This window comes from Zootoca vivipara, chromosome 14 (assembly GCF_963506605.1).
Source record: "Zootoca vivipara chromosome 14, rZooViv1.1, whole genome shotgun sequence".
NCBI classification, from domain to species: Eukaryota; Metazoa; Chordata; class Lepidosauria; order Squamata; family Lacertidae; genus Zootoca; species Zootoca vivipara.
Window position 1 is genome coordinate 3,987,655 of NC_083289.1, and position 14,309 is coordinate 4,001,963.

The following is a 14,309-nucleotide window of genomic DNA, read 5'->3' on the forward strand; positions in this document are numbered from 1 at the left end:
TTAGAAAGCCACCCAAGGGTGCCAGGGAGCCAGAGACATGTGGCTGGCTGGTAGGGGTGAAAGCTGTGGACTGTGAGAAATTGCAATCTACAGCTAAAGCCCAGCCAAGGTGGGGCTGCTGTTTAGTCCACTTTGAAGTTGCTTCTTCCAAATGGACTTTATTGGACCACTTGATCAGCTGATTGGTGGTAACAGCAGCCTCCTTTGAACTTTGACAGATGTCGATCACTTTTCAAGGGATTGATAAGTGAGTAGCCACACTCATCAGTCAAAGCTGGCTCACTGGCCCAAGGAGCCATGGATAAAAAGGGACTGTTAATGCACTGGTCTTCAGCTAGAGGGTCAGGACTCAGCCTAATGCAAAGTGGGTCACACCAGGAGCACAGTCACCATGCAAATATCTGGTAAGATATGAATAAATTGTTCCCCAAATGCATGTTTGGGTTGAAAAGTGGGTCCTGGACCTGAAAAGGTTGAAGACACCTGCGTTAATGGAACTCTTCAATGATCTAGAGAACAAGTTAAAAAGCTGGATAAATGGATCTTTTTACCATGAGTGTGGCTGCTTTTTAGAATTGTTTTAGTCTTGTTTTAAAGGCATCTGGGTTTTTTTTAATAACAGTTTTTAATATTATGTGTCAGTCTTATTGGGGAGCCTGTTTGGAAGGTGATTAATAAATCAACAATGATTTTTTAAAAAAAGAAACAAAAAGCTGTGAACCCTTGAAATGTGAATGTTCACCATGTATTTGGGATCACAGCACTCTCAAACCAAAGGGCTTTTGTGTTTGGTTAAATGGGGATTCTTATTTATAACGCAAGAGCATGCAGGAAGTAGAAAATAGCTGTGAGGAGGTTACCGGGAGGCTTATCAGGTTGGATCATAATGTACTCGTTAAGATAGGGTATCTAAGAAGAAATACTCTCCTCCACACCCCATGTGCCAATAATGAATCACTTATTCCTTGCTTATACAGTATAGCATGAGTCACACAGCTGTGTGTCCAGATTCTTCTAGCACACGACACATTGGTGGAAACAGCATGCCTTTCCTTCCTTCGTATGCAGACTGCATGGACACCTGCAGTACGCAAAGGAAATCCTGATGTGGTAACAGAATGCAAGTTAGAAGAACCTTACCAAGCCTAGCCTAGCATCCAAGTTGCACATATTGTACAGTACAGTGGAATCTTATGCGGGGGTTCAGTTCCACGAAGACACATACAGTATATTCAAACCCTTGGAACCACCCACACATGAACATCCTTCGGATTCTGCAGCCAGTGCACTGAGCAGGCTTTGCCTGGACAGCAAGGTGGAGAGCTTTTAAGGCCCACTCAGCACACAGACTCTGGGATGTTCTCATAAGATCTTGTGAGAGCTTGCAGGGCCATCTGCGTTCCATGAGATCTTGCATAACCATCTCCCAGGGTTGCAGCTGGAATGTATCAGTGGAGGGCGACCAAGAGGATAAAGGGTTTGGAAAGCAAGCCTCGTGAAGAGCAGTTGAGGGAGTTGGGTAGAAGAGAAGACTGAGAGATGAAAGGATAGCCATCTTCAACTATCCAAAGGGCTGCCACATGCTCCAGCTGGTAGAATCCCAACCAATGGATTCAAATGTCAAGAAAGGAGATTGAGACTAAACATGAGGAAGAACATTAGGAGCTGTTCAACAGTGGAATGGACTACATGGAAGGGTGGTGGACTCTCTCATTTGATGTTTTTAAACAGAGGCTGGATGGCCACCTGTCAACGATTCTTTAGCTGTGATTCCTGCATTTCAAGGGGTTGAACTAGATGATCCTTGGAGTCCTTTCCTATTCTACAGTTGTATGATTCTTTGAGTAGCAGGATCTTCTGGCAACCTTTGGTTGTTCTTTGGTCCTGACTCCTGGCTTGCCCCATGGTTCTGATTTACTCTTACGTTCTGTGGCTCCCAGCACACCCCAGAGTGCTGCGCACTGCCCTGCCTCCAGTCATTTACTGGTATGGGTGGATATTTCTTTGGCAGTTTCTGCTATATAATTCTCAAAGTTATTGTACCACAACCATAAAAGCACAGTAACACCATGAAGCACTCATACAGTGGTACCTCGGGTTACAAACCCTTCAGGTTACAAACGCTTCAGGTTACAGAGAGCCAGTGTGGTGTAGTGGTTAAGAGCGGTAGACTTGTAATCTGGGGAACCGGGTTCGTGTCTCTGCTCCTCCATATGCAGCTTGCTGAGCGACCTTGGGCTAGTCACACTTCTCTGAAGTCTCTCAGCCCCACTCACCTCACAGAGTGTTTGTTGTGGGGGAGGAAGGGAAAGGAGGTTGTTAGCCGCTTTGAGACTCCTTCAGGTAGTGATAAAGTGGGATATCAAATCCAAACTCTTCTTCTTCTTCCACTGCAAACTCCGCTAACCCAGAATTAGTATCTCAGGTTAAGAACTTTGCTTCAGGGTGAGAACAGAAATCGTGCTCTGGAGGCGTAGCGACAGCAGGAGGCCCCATTAGCTAAAGTGGTGCTTCAGGTTAAGAACAGTTTCAGGTTAAGAACCGGACCACCAGAATGAATTAAGTTCTTAACCCGAGGTACCACTGTAGTACTGTCAGCATCCAGAGGGGGTCGAGAAGCCAGCTGACTAGTGCCCAGCTGGATCATGCCCTTCCAGCCGACATGCTGGATGACCCCCTGATCTCTGGTGGACATATACCGGCGACCCAGACTTCAAAAGTCTGAGTACACTATATTAACATGAGCAGCGTGAGGAGGCTTGTGAAAGCATAACAAGAAGCAGATTTATTAAACATAAATCAGGACAAAGAAAACATGTCGTCTCTCATTCGTCTTCTCAGAGAGAGTCTCAAAAGTGAAAGCTATACACAAATGGAAGTTCCCAGCAATCTGTGCTGGTACCTACGGCACCGCCTATCCTGGTAAGCCCCGCGGAGGACCTTAAGGTCCATAAATAGCAACACCCTAGAGGTCCCGGGCCCTAAGGAAGTCAGATTAGCCTCAACTTGCTGTTGGAAATGAATAGAGGGAGGTGGGAACATGGTTTTTATATATTTCTTTGGTGGTTTATAAGCCATCCTTCAGAACAATACACCTAGAGTGTGACACAATTTGAAACAAATGCAATAAAACTCTGCAAGGAAAATAAAAGAAGATAACAACAGATGGGACCAGCACAAACTGGCAGTGTGGAGTGTTTCTGTTCAGGCTGCTTGCCAGCCAGTCAAGCTGTCATCCAGGACACTCCATTCCATGTCTCATAAGGTGCCCCTCCTCAACAGCCAATCAGGATTCCTTGCCCATTGATCCACAGTCAGTCCTCATTAGGCTGCTTTTGGATCCACATAACCCCCATTTCTAAAGACATTTTTTCCCTGAAGCATGATGTGATCAGGACACCAAACTAGAAACTACAGTGAAAAAAAAGGCAGACTTGGTTCCTGGCTCAATGGCAGTGATTGGGGACCACTAGCTAGCTGGAGCTGGCTGAACTAGATCCCAGAGTACCAGGGCCCATGGAACCAGAGCCAGGATAATCATGGGTGGCTACCCTTGGGTTGAGGTATGGAGTGTCTCACCAGTGCAATGGTGCAGGGAGCGCTCCAGGTGGAAGGCCATGGAGAAAAGAAATTTACACACACACCCTCAGTCTAGAGCAGGCATGTCAAACCTGCGGCCCTCCAGATGTTTTGGCCTACAACTCCTATGATCCCTAGCTAGCAGGACCAGTGGTTGGGGAAGATGGGGATTGTAGTCCAAAACAGCTGGAGGGCCGCAGGTTTGACATGCCTGGTCTAGAGGATCAAGTCTTTTAAGACACTCTAGTTTGCAAAGGAGGGCAGAGCCTAGGAGGGAGGCAAAGGTTCAGAAGGCCTGGTTCATTTCTGACCTGCATCAGAGCAAGCGGCTCATTAGGAGCTCTCCTTGGTGTTGAGACAACTGGCCTCGCTTGCCTTCATGGGACCAGAGCAAGGCATTGTAGTACTTTTGCTGACTGAGCTTCATGCACATGGAAACTACCATTTTGGTTGCCTAATCAATGGCACTCCCAACCTGAGCACCAAAAAGAAAAATGGACCATAATGCTGACACAAAAATCACAGAAGCAGCATCCATAAAACAGGTTAGCAAAACCCAGCAGAAGGCAACCCTAAAAATAGAACTAAGGCCAGATATAAAACATGCTGGATAGACACCAGAGCTAAAGAAAAAAAGCCTATGCCTGATGCTGAAAAGACATCAAGACCTGCTGGATGAGGGGCTCTGAGAACATAAGAAGAACCTGCAGGATCAGGCCAATGACCTATCTAGCCCAACAACCTGTTCTCCCAGTGGCCAACTAGATTCCTGTGAGCAACCCACAAGCAGAACCCAAGCACAAGAGCACTCTCATGACCTAAAGGCAGAGCATACCCATTGTGTCTAGTAACCTTCTATAGCCTTTTCCTCCATGAATTGGTCGTCCAGAGTGCCCTATATTTGTACCCGCAAATACAGAACCATTTCTCCTTTTGGATCTGGCCCTACTGTACCTGATAATTGATTTACCCTGGGGGTTTCCCATCAAGTTTTGTACTGTGGGCAAATATGGATTTTTGAATGAGTGCTAGAATCACCACCCCATCTGATTACTTCCTTTCCTCTTTCACCAGATCAGTCCTTCCTGAGAAACAGAAAATGAGAACGTGTGTGCATGTTTTCCAAGGAATGTGTGTGTGTGGGGGGGGGGGAAGTCTGATTGAGTAGAAACAATCTGAGCCTTGAAAAACCCATAGAGCTGAAAGAGCGAAATAGCTCCTTCCCACTTCCTCTTTCAGCTCTATGTCCTTTTCGAGGAAGAAAATGGTAACCTCCTTTACTACCTTGCAACCAGGGGAAGAGAGGGACTCAGGTGATTTGGGGGTGCCAGGGGAAGGAACAGAGGGTACCATTGTGCTTGTGGTTTCCATGCTAGCAACCCCAGATTTAACTCCTCCTGAAAGGAGTGGATCTCAACAAAAGCCTCCCCAAGCTGAATGGGCAGGAATGTGTTGAAGAACAGTGTTTCTCAACCTTTTTTGGGTCAAGGCACACTTGTTCCATGAAAAAAATCACGAGGCACACCACCATTAAAAAAGTAAAAAAATTAACTCTGTGCCGCCCTATATTGACTATATAATTATGACTGTAAGAAACACTTGCCAATTGCTGTGTTGGTTGCAATCTCCTGTAATAAGGCTTCACAAGCCGCTGATTTCTCTGCCAGCACAATCCTTTGCTCAGCAAGTTTCAGGTTGAGCTCATCCAGCCAGCTTCTTTAAGTTTGTCTAAAACCACCCTCCCGTGGTGGTGGCTGTTGAGAGCTGCGCTCGCCCCGCGTCGTGACCCAGCTGGCTTCCTTTCCAGGAACGTGACAATGTAAATCGCCCTTCTCATCGCCGCACGTCGCGGCACACCAGCCAGCGTCTCGCGGCACACTAGTGTGCCGCAGAACAGCGGTTGAGAAACGCTGTTGAAGAAGACACTCCTTGAAGTATGCAGAAGCAGTTTAAAAAAGAGCAATGCCTTTAGATTTGTTAAACCAACTTCTTTGCTATGTTCTGGGAGTGCCCTGAGCTATTTTGTTGTCATGTATCATAAACCTCTCATTTATTTATTACCTTCATTAGTCATTTCATCTTGTCTGAGGCAACCCAAAGTGACAGACAGACAGACAGACAGACAGACAGACAATAAAACCCATATGTATCCCACATAGATACATTAAAACCAAGAGGAAAGAAAAATACATTTTTTTAAAAAAAAATCCCACAAAGGCTTGGATATAAAGGAAAGTTTCTGCCTGGTGCCTAAAGATATGTAGTGAAGATGCCAGATGAACCTCCCTGGGGAGAGCATTCCACAATGAGGAGCCACTGCAGAAAAGGCCCGGTTCTCATTGCCGCCCTCCAGACCTCTCATGAAGGACAATTGGAGTATAAAGGGAAACGCCATAATTGTCAACACACTTGACCGCATCAGCTACTTCAGCACGAAGAAGTGCAAATGCCATCCTTAGATTATTCAGAAGGAAAGGGCGCCGGCTTCCTTCCTATGGCCCTAAAAGTCTTTCAGGCAAAATCTTTAGCCCAGCTCCTGTATGGCTCTCAAATTGGACCTTCTGCCAATCTTAAGACCCTTGAAACAGTACAATCAAAAATTTTAAGATCACACCTAATGCAGTGTTAAGGCAAGAGGCAGGACTCCCCAGAGTGGAATTAAAAGTCTGGGAGCAAGCAATATCCCTCTGGTTGAAAATCCATTGCAATCCAAAGGGAATGTTACCTCACTTCCTGGCTGCAGTTCCCTATCTGCCCTGGCTTACGCAAATAACTAATAAGATCAAACAAATTGGCCTAAATCCTGAAGATCTTTTTAATGGAACTCTGAACAAGGCAAAAATAATTATTACTCAGAGACTTCACGATGTTGAATTACAACAAGAAGATGCCTTACTCCCGGAGAATTATAGATGTCTAAAAATGTGGCCTAATTTTACAGCTGCCCCTTACTTATCTAACATTACTAACGGAGCTTATAGATGGGCCTTCTCTAGAGCCCGCTTTGAGGCAATGCCCTCAGCGGTGCTGTACGGCAAATTTATGCGGGTACCAATTCATGAGCGCCTTTGCCCTTGCATGTCTAACAAGGTAGAATCTGTGACTCACATTCTTTTATTTTGTGAATTTTATAGTGAAGAATGAGCTCGACTTATTTTACCCCTTTTATCAAAATTTACACCCTTGCAATATTATTTGGAATTTCCCCCTGAACCCTTATGAAAATTCCTTCTGGAAGATTCCTCAAGCCCAGTGTCATTTGACGTGGCTAAATTCTGCACTTTAGCTATCAAGAAATGTAAATCCCTTCTATTGAATGACACATTGCAAATCCCTTTTGTGTAATTGTTTTATTTCTTGTGATGTTATTGCTGATTTTCTTTCGTTTGGAATAATGTTATTCTGTATTGCTGGCTTTTGCTGTAATAAAAACTGAACTGAGTACTTAATTAGAATTTAATTTTACTTTGATGCTATTAACTTATTCTGTTTTCTCAATAGGGCTTTTATCAATCTACTCTGAGTCATTTTTTTGGTGTTTAATCAATGCTAGATGTTCCCTACTGGAACTTGATGTTGTAAACTAGGATGCATTTTAAAAGAAACAAATAATGTACCTAGGGAAAGAAACTGATTTCGATCACTTGTTCATATTTGGTAATTCATTAATAGAATAAACAAGCCGCCTCATTAAACACAGCTGCTCATGTTCCCCTGTGTGGAATTTTACTTGGAGTTCAGCTGCTGGCCCAGAGTAGGTGAGCAACTCCAGCAGCCCCGTAGAGCTGGTGGGGTGGGGCAATGCTACAGAGCCACTTTCCTCACCCTGGTGATGGCGCTGGGACAGGGCAGGGCTGCATGGATGCCTCAGGTGAAGGGCCAGGTCTGCTGGTGCACCACAGGTATAGCTTTAAATTTGCAAGTGCCCTGCCCTGCCCTAGAGCTACACAGGTAAGCTGCAGCGATGTCAGCATCAAGAAAATGGCTCTGAGGTGCTACGCTTCTGTTATGTACTGAGCTGAATCCTAGAGGTTTTTAAACAGAACAGAATCCTGGAGGTTTTTAAACAGAACTTAGATGGCTGTCTGTCATGGACTCTTTAGCTGTGATTCCTGCACTGCAGGGGGAGGGGTTGGACTAGATCAGGCATCCCCAAACTGCGGCCCTCCAGATGTTTTGGCCTACAACTCCCATGATCCCTAGCTAAGAGGACCAGTGGTCAGGGATGATGGGAACTGTAGTCCAAAACATCTGGAGGGCCGAAGTTTGGGGATGCCTGGACTAGATGAACCTTAAGTTCCCTTCCAACTCTATGATTCTGTGATTCTACACTCACCACACTGGCCCCATCTGTGGCAGCATAATTGTATGCATCTTCAAAAAGCAACTTGCATGGCTTTAAAAGAGGGTTAGGCAAATTCATGGAAGAAAGGGTTATCGCGACTGGACTTACGGTAACTGTCAGGGGTCCTTTACGTTTACCTTTAGCCTTGATGGCTCTGCTCTGCCTCCACAGTCAGAGGCTTTAATGCTTCTGAATACCAGTTCTGGAAACTACAGAAGCAGAGAGTGGTCTGTACTGAGTCCTGCTTGCAAATTTCCCACAGGTATCTGGTCGGCCACTGTGAGAATAGGATGTAGGGCTGGATAGATGGGCATTGGCCTGATCCAGCAGGCTCTTCCAATGTTCTTAAGGTTGGCCATATGGATAATCTTAACCAATCAGGAAGGTGAGAGTAGGAAAAGCCTGTTCCCAGCAACATTTCCTGAAGAGCAAATCTGAAAAGACCACTGAAAGAAGGAGCAGGGTGCCTGTAAGGGGGAGAGATTACAGAGAACCTCCCCCTCTCATCAGGAGCAGTTCGTCCCCAAGCAGCCAGGAAAGTGCGGGGTCTGAAGGGGCTAGTCAGGAGGCGGCGAGAGAGAGCCAGGTCTCCGGCAGCATGGGAGAGCCTCTGCTCCACAGGCGGGAAGAGAAGGAGATGGAAAGGGGGGAGAGGGAAAAGACGGAGCGCAGACCCTTTCACCCGGCACCGGAATTAAGGAGGAGGAGAAAGGGGAGGAGATTCGCTGTCCCGCGACTCTTCTGTTGGTCCAGGTCCCGAAAGGGGGCAGTGCCGGATTCTGACACGGAATAAGCGGACATGAAACCGACAGCTCACCACACTGTAAATAACGTGCACCAATAAAGACTATTTTAAAGACAAGTATGTGGAAAGTCGTTACTCAAGAGTAGCCGTAATAACCTCTGACAGTGCCTTTCAACAGTGATGAAAGTGATGCAAAAACTATTCTCTGCTTTTGACTCCATTTTAATTATGGTGACTTTTTACACTGCTCCTTAATCTTCTATGGAATCATCATCATCATCTAACAGACGGAAGTAATGTGGTCCTTTGCTCTCAAGATCAACAAAGATCACCCAATCAAGGTCTTCATTTTCTCAAACTCAACTTCGTTAATCTCAAACTCAAAAGTAGATGCATTTAAATTACTGCTTCCATTCGAGCTCTGTTTCTTTCTTTTCCAGTTAAAATTCTTTTCTGGTGTTTCCTTTCTTCTCACAGCAGATTTGGGGTTTTACTAGAGTTAATAATGTTTTTTAGGTTGTAGAATCAGTTTCTGTTCAGTTAAAACAGCAAATGTTCCATTGTGATTCCTGCTGGCCTTTTCTCTCAAAAGTGTATCATTATTATCTTCTAATAGTTTTCCAAAGTGGGTGATTCTGCCCCCTGGGGAGTACTGGAATGATCCAGGGGGGCGATAGAAGCCTCCAGTGCAATGGGGGGGGTGTTGAATAAAAATAAGGGGGTGGTGGAAGCATAAAGAAGAGAAGAGAAGACAATTTTGAAAAATTGTGCATGTTTCATCTGTTATGTAATGACATTTAAAAGGTAATGGTAAAGGACCCCTGGACAACGAAGTCCCGTCAAAGGTGACTCTGGGGTTGTGACATTCATCTTGCTTTCAGGCCAAGGGAGCTGGTGTTTGTCCACAGACAGCTTTCTGGGTCATGTGGCCAGCATGACTAAACCACTTCTGGCGCAACAGAACACCGTGACGGAAGCCAGAGCGCATGGAAACGCCGTTTACCTTCCCGCCACAGCGGTACCTGTTTATCTATTTGCACCGGGGTGCTTTTGAACCGCTAGGTTGGCAGGAACTGGGACAGAGCAATGGGAGCTCACCCCATTGCACGGATTTGAACCACTCAGCTTCCAATTGGCAAGCCCAAGAGGCTCAGTGGTTTAGACCACAGTGCCACCCGCATCCCTAAATGACACTTACCACCAGGTTGGGTGCCGTTGAGGGACAGTGACAACACCTCTCCTGGATCCAGCAGTCGTGCTGGAGGTAAGGGGTTTTCCTGGGCTTGGGTGAGCTCTTTTCACCTTCACCCAGACCCGGAAAGTGGATTGCAGCTTGTCTGCCTATTTGGCCAGTGGCAGGCAGGCTGCGGTGCCAATCCCACCCCTTTGCTTATTTATTTATATTTATTTATTGAATTTATATACTGTCGTATACCCGGAGGCTTAAAGGAGGTAGGTTTCCAGGGGGCACAGAGTATTTTTTTTCCGGTAGGCCAAATAAGTTTTGGAGCCTCTGCTAAAATATATAGTTTGGGTAGGGATCAAACCTTTACAACAGCTACGATCTGCCAACAATGTTTAGTCAAATGTTTAGTCAGATAATTTACTATCCTTTTGACTGTACTACCATGGGCTAGAGAAGAAGCAATTACACAAGGGGAAAAGTCACAGTAAGGGAGAGTTGAATTGCATGGGGGTGGGGGTGGTAAATGGATCACAGGGTTGTCAAGAAAAGCAAGAATTCCTAGTTAATCAGTAAACCACCTCCCCCCCCTCCAAGTTTTGCCAAAATAAAGCAAAAAACAAAATGCTGTCCCTTTTGTTACACATTGACACTTGGCAGCTGTGGACATGGCCTGGCTTTTAATCCATCCATTCATTCAAAGCATTTGTAACCCACTAGTATCATAGAACTATAGAGCTGGAAGGGACTTCGAAGGTCATCTAGTCCAACCCCCTGCAATGCAGGAATCTCAACTAGATCATACATAACAGAATAGAACTAGTTGGAAGTGTCTGGCATTTCTCAGGAATTCTAAGAAACGAACAACAAAAAAGCAGTGCAGGTTTGAAATCAGTGGTTAAACTCAGCCCGGTTTTGAAAAGTTCAGTCCACTATTTTGATTCAAAATGGCACCCAGTTGTATCCAAACTTAGACGAAACCCTGCTCTCTTAGGAAACCATCGTGCAAATTTTGGTTATGAAATCTTAAGTGGGGTCCAAATGCATTGAGAAAAGGCAGAGAAAAATATACTAACACTAAACTATACAAATATACTATATTATACAAAATATGCAGTAAATTATTCAGTCAGAAAGACTTTTGGAGCAGTTTACCCTCAAGGAAAAGGGGCAGGTGTGGGAGAGGAAGAGGAAAACAAGCAAAAGTCAGGCCTTTTAATCCTGCTTTTGGAACTCTCCTCAAGCCAAGCCCACTCCCCAAATGGCAGTTACCTCCCCAATCCAGACCCATCACCAGCCCTCCTCAAGTGTGTTTGCCTGGCTGGAACATGTCCTTGAACCACAACCACACCTGTCCTTTGCCTGGATGGAGACTGGAGTTGTGTGTCTGTGTGCGTTCCCTTTGGTAGGAATGTAGCCTATGATACACAGGTAAGACAATGTCTCAGTTGCCCCACCCACTCTTGCCTCTGTCCCTGCCCACCCTTGGCAAGTGGCCCCTGGAAGACTGTCCATGAGGCAATGCGGCTCTTGGGCTGGGAAATGTTTCCCATCCCATCTTGGAAATAACTGAAACTAAAAAGTCTGGGGAGGTTTTAGAAAATGTAATGAATCACCTGATAAGGAAAAAGACATAGTGGGTCTTTTGGGGAGGACAGTTCCATAATTGGAACCCCACCTCTCCCCTCCACCGGATCCTGATAATCACAAATGCCACCTTTCACATTATGTTCTTCTTGGTTCAGACAATACTTAGAATCCCAGAGCTACCAAAAAGTCAAGTAACCTATTAAAGTTCACTGATGCATTAGTGGAAAGTTGAGCCTCTTTTAAACCTCTCATACATCCTGTTTTCACTTTGCACTGGATTGCAACATCTCCAGGGTGAAAAGACCTTGCTGTGAAACAAGTCTCTTCCCTCCCTCCCTGGGTGACGCCTGACAGCTCACCTGAGCTCTCAGGTTACGTTTGGCAGCAGCACAGATATGAGGCAGGCTGGGCTGAGGAAGCACTGCTTAGAGCACCTGTGGCTGCCAAGGTGATGTGAACTTTAACAAGAAACCTTTGAGTAGGCTCAGGAGTTTACTGGCCTGGAAGAAGGATTTGGGGTTTCACTATCAGGGTCCTTCTCTGCCCCCTGGCTCCCAAAATGCATTGGCTGGAAAGAAAGTTCCTGGGTCGGATCTCACGCCCGCTGGTGTTTGGGAGCCTGATGCTGTTTGCCACTGGCCTTCTGAAATACTCCACTTGGCAGTGTGACTTCAGTCACTTGGGGAAAGACATCGCAGACCCTGGGGTTCAGTTCTGCAAAGAAAGGCTCTACCAGTCTGTGAGACTCCCTCCCAAGGGAAACATCAGCTGCTCACAGATCAGCAGAGGGGACCGCACAGAGATTGAGAAGGCTCTTCTGAGCAGGCTGCAACTCAAAAACAGAAGGGATCTCCTGGGAGAGAAAGAGTACCTGAACATGACTGAGGACTGTGGACTCTTCAAAGAAAGCCGGAGGTTCATCGAGTTCCCACTGAGCAAAGAGGAGGAAGATTTCCCCATCGCTTACTCCATGGTGGTCCATGATCAGATTGAAATGTTTGAGAGACTGTTGAGGTCCATCTATGCCCCCCAGAATGTGTACTGCGTCCACGTTGACAGGAAGGCCCCAGAACCTTTCCAAGAGGCAGTCCGGGCCATTGCCTCCTGCTTTGGGAATGTCTTTGTGGCGTCTAAGCTGGAGCGTGTTGTGTATGCTTCTTGGTCCAGGGTCCAAGCCGATTTGAACTGCATGGAAGACCTCCTTCAGAGCAAAGTACATTGGAAATACCTCCTGAACACCTGTGGGACAGACTTCCCCATCAAGACCAACGCAGAGATTGTCCATGCTCTAAAGCTTTTGAATGGGAAAAACAACATGGAGTCAGAGAAACCGTCAGAGGGCAAAACGGGCCGGTGGAAGTTCCGGCATGAAGTGACCGATTCTGTGGTGAGAACCTCCACTGCAAAGGACCCCCCTCCACAAAGCTCACCCATGTTCACTGGGAACGCATATATTGTGGTCACCAGAGAGTTTGTTCAACATCTTTTTGAAGATCCAATGGCAAAAGCACTGATAGAGTGGTCCAAGGATACTTATAGCCCAGACGAACATTTGTGGGCCACTCTGCACCGGATGCCAGGAGTCCCAGGGTCAGTCCCCTTTAGTGATAAATTTGACATGACGGACATGAACGCCATTCCAAGGTTAGTGAAGTGGTCCTACATTGAAGGAGACATCAGCAAGGGGGCCCCTTATCCTCCTTGCTCAGGCTCTTACCGGCGAGCAGTGTGTGTCTATGGGGCAGGCGACCTACACTGGATGATCACCCAGCACCACCTGTTTGCCAACAAGTTTGATCCCAGAGTTGATGACTATGCCTTGCAGTGTTTAGAAGAGTACCTGCGCTATAAATCAATCTATGGGAAGCAGCTCTGAGTGAATACCTATAAGGTTCCTCACCAAGAAGACAATTTAGAAACTTATGTTTTGAGGTCCTGGCACATGGATCTAGCTAGCATGATGGTCAACCCATTCCTAAAGTACTTAGCTGGCAGCCAGTAAGCTTTTCGCTCAGATCTCAGACACACACATTTGAGTGTTGCATAGGTCAAGGAAAGAAGATGCCGGGAGGAGGAAGGTGACTTATGGGGAAGTTGTACTGGGCGTGAGATTTGTTAGTCACCCTCCTGCCTTGTGCTGCTCCATTTCCTGAAGGAAAATCTGATGCACAATTTTGGTTACGTTTACTTTTTTTCTTTAATGACTGTATGTGAAGGAAGAAGTGAACAAATTGCTGTTTAATCGAGCCTCTATTTTCTGTGTTCCTTTTGCTGTATGTAAAATGTGTGGGGATTATAGTGACTGCACTGATAATGGGGAGACTCTGATAGGCATAATATAGCAGGACTGGGTTAAAAACCATCTCTTTAAAAAAAATTTATTGAAGAAAAAGAATTTTCAAACAACACAAATGACCAATAACATAGCCGATTGCAATTCCCCCCTCCCATTCCCCCCTCTCCTATCCTCTCCCACCCTCTAAGGACTTCCCTCAGCTCCCCTCTCTGATTTGTTTGTACATATTGTTTTCTGCATGTTATAAAATTGTACATATCATTATCTTATCTGTCATATGTTCTACTAATAAATTATGGATGTTTATTCAAAACCTGCCAAGGAGTCCAAATCCTTTTGTTGTATTTTTAAATAGTTTGTTAAAAGTTCCCATTCTTCTTTGAAGTCACAGTTGTTCTTATCACGTAGTTTGCCTGCCATCTTTGCCAACTCCGTAAAACTCATCAGTTTTTCAGTGGGATTTTCTCATTCTTCCATCTTTGTGCTAACAAGACTCTTGCCACTGTTGTAGCATACATGAATAAGTTCTTTATTTTCCTTGGCAGGTCTTGTCCTAGAATCCCTAACAAAA

General features: G+C 45.6%; 1 protein-coding gene across 1 annotated transcript; it reads left to right on the forward strand.

The window, feature by feature from the left end:
• Positions 1–11,801: 11,801 nt before the first annotated feature.
• GCNT3 (glucosaminyl (N-acetyl) transferase 3, mucin type) lies at positions 11,802–14,045 on the forward strand. Its single transcript, XM_035131390.2, has one exon. The coding sequence runs from the start codon at positions 12,002–12,004 to the stop codon at positions 13,316–13,318; it is 1,317 nt and encodes a 438-aa protein (XP_034987281.1). The 5' UTR covers positions 11,802–12,001; the 3' UTR covers positions 13,319–14,045.
• Positions 14,046–14,309: the final 264 nt, after the last annotated feature.

Bases quoted from the DNA above. Each gene is read 5' to 3' on its own strand.
- GCNT3 (XM_035131390.2), top strand. From the start codon at position 12,002: ATGCATTGGCTGGAAAGAAAGTTCCTGGGTCGGATCTCACGCCCGCTG.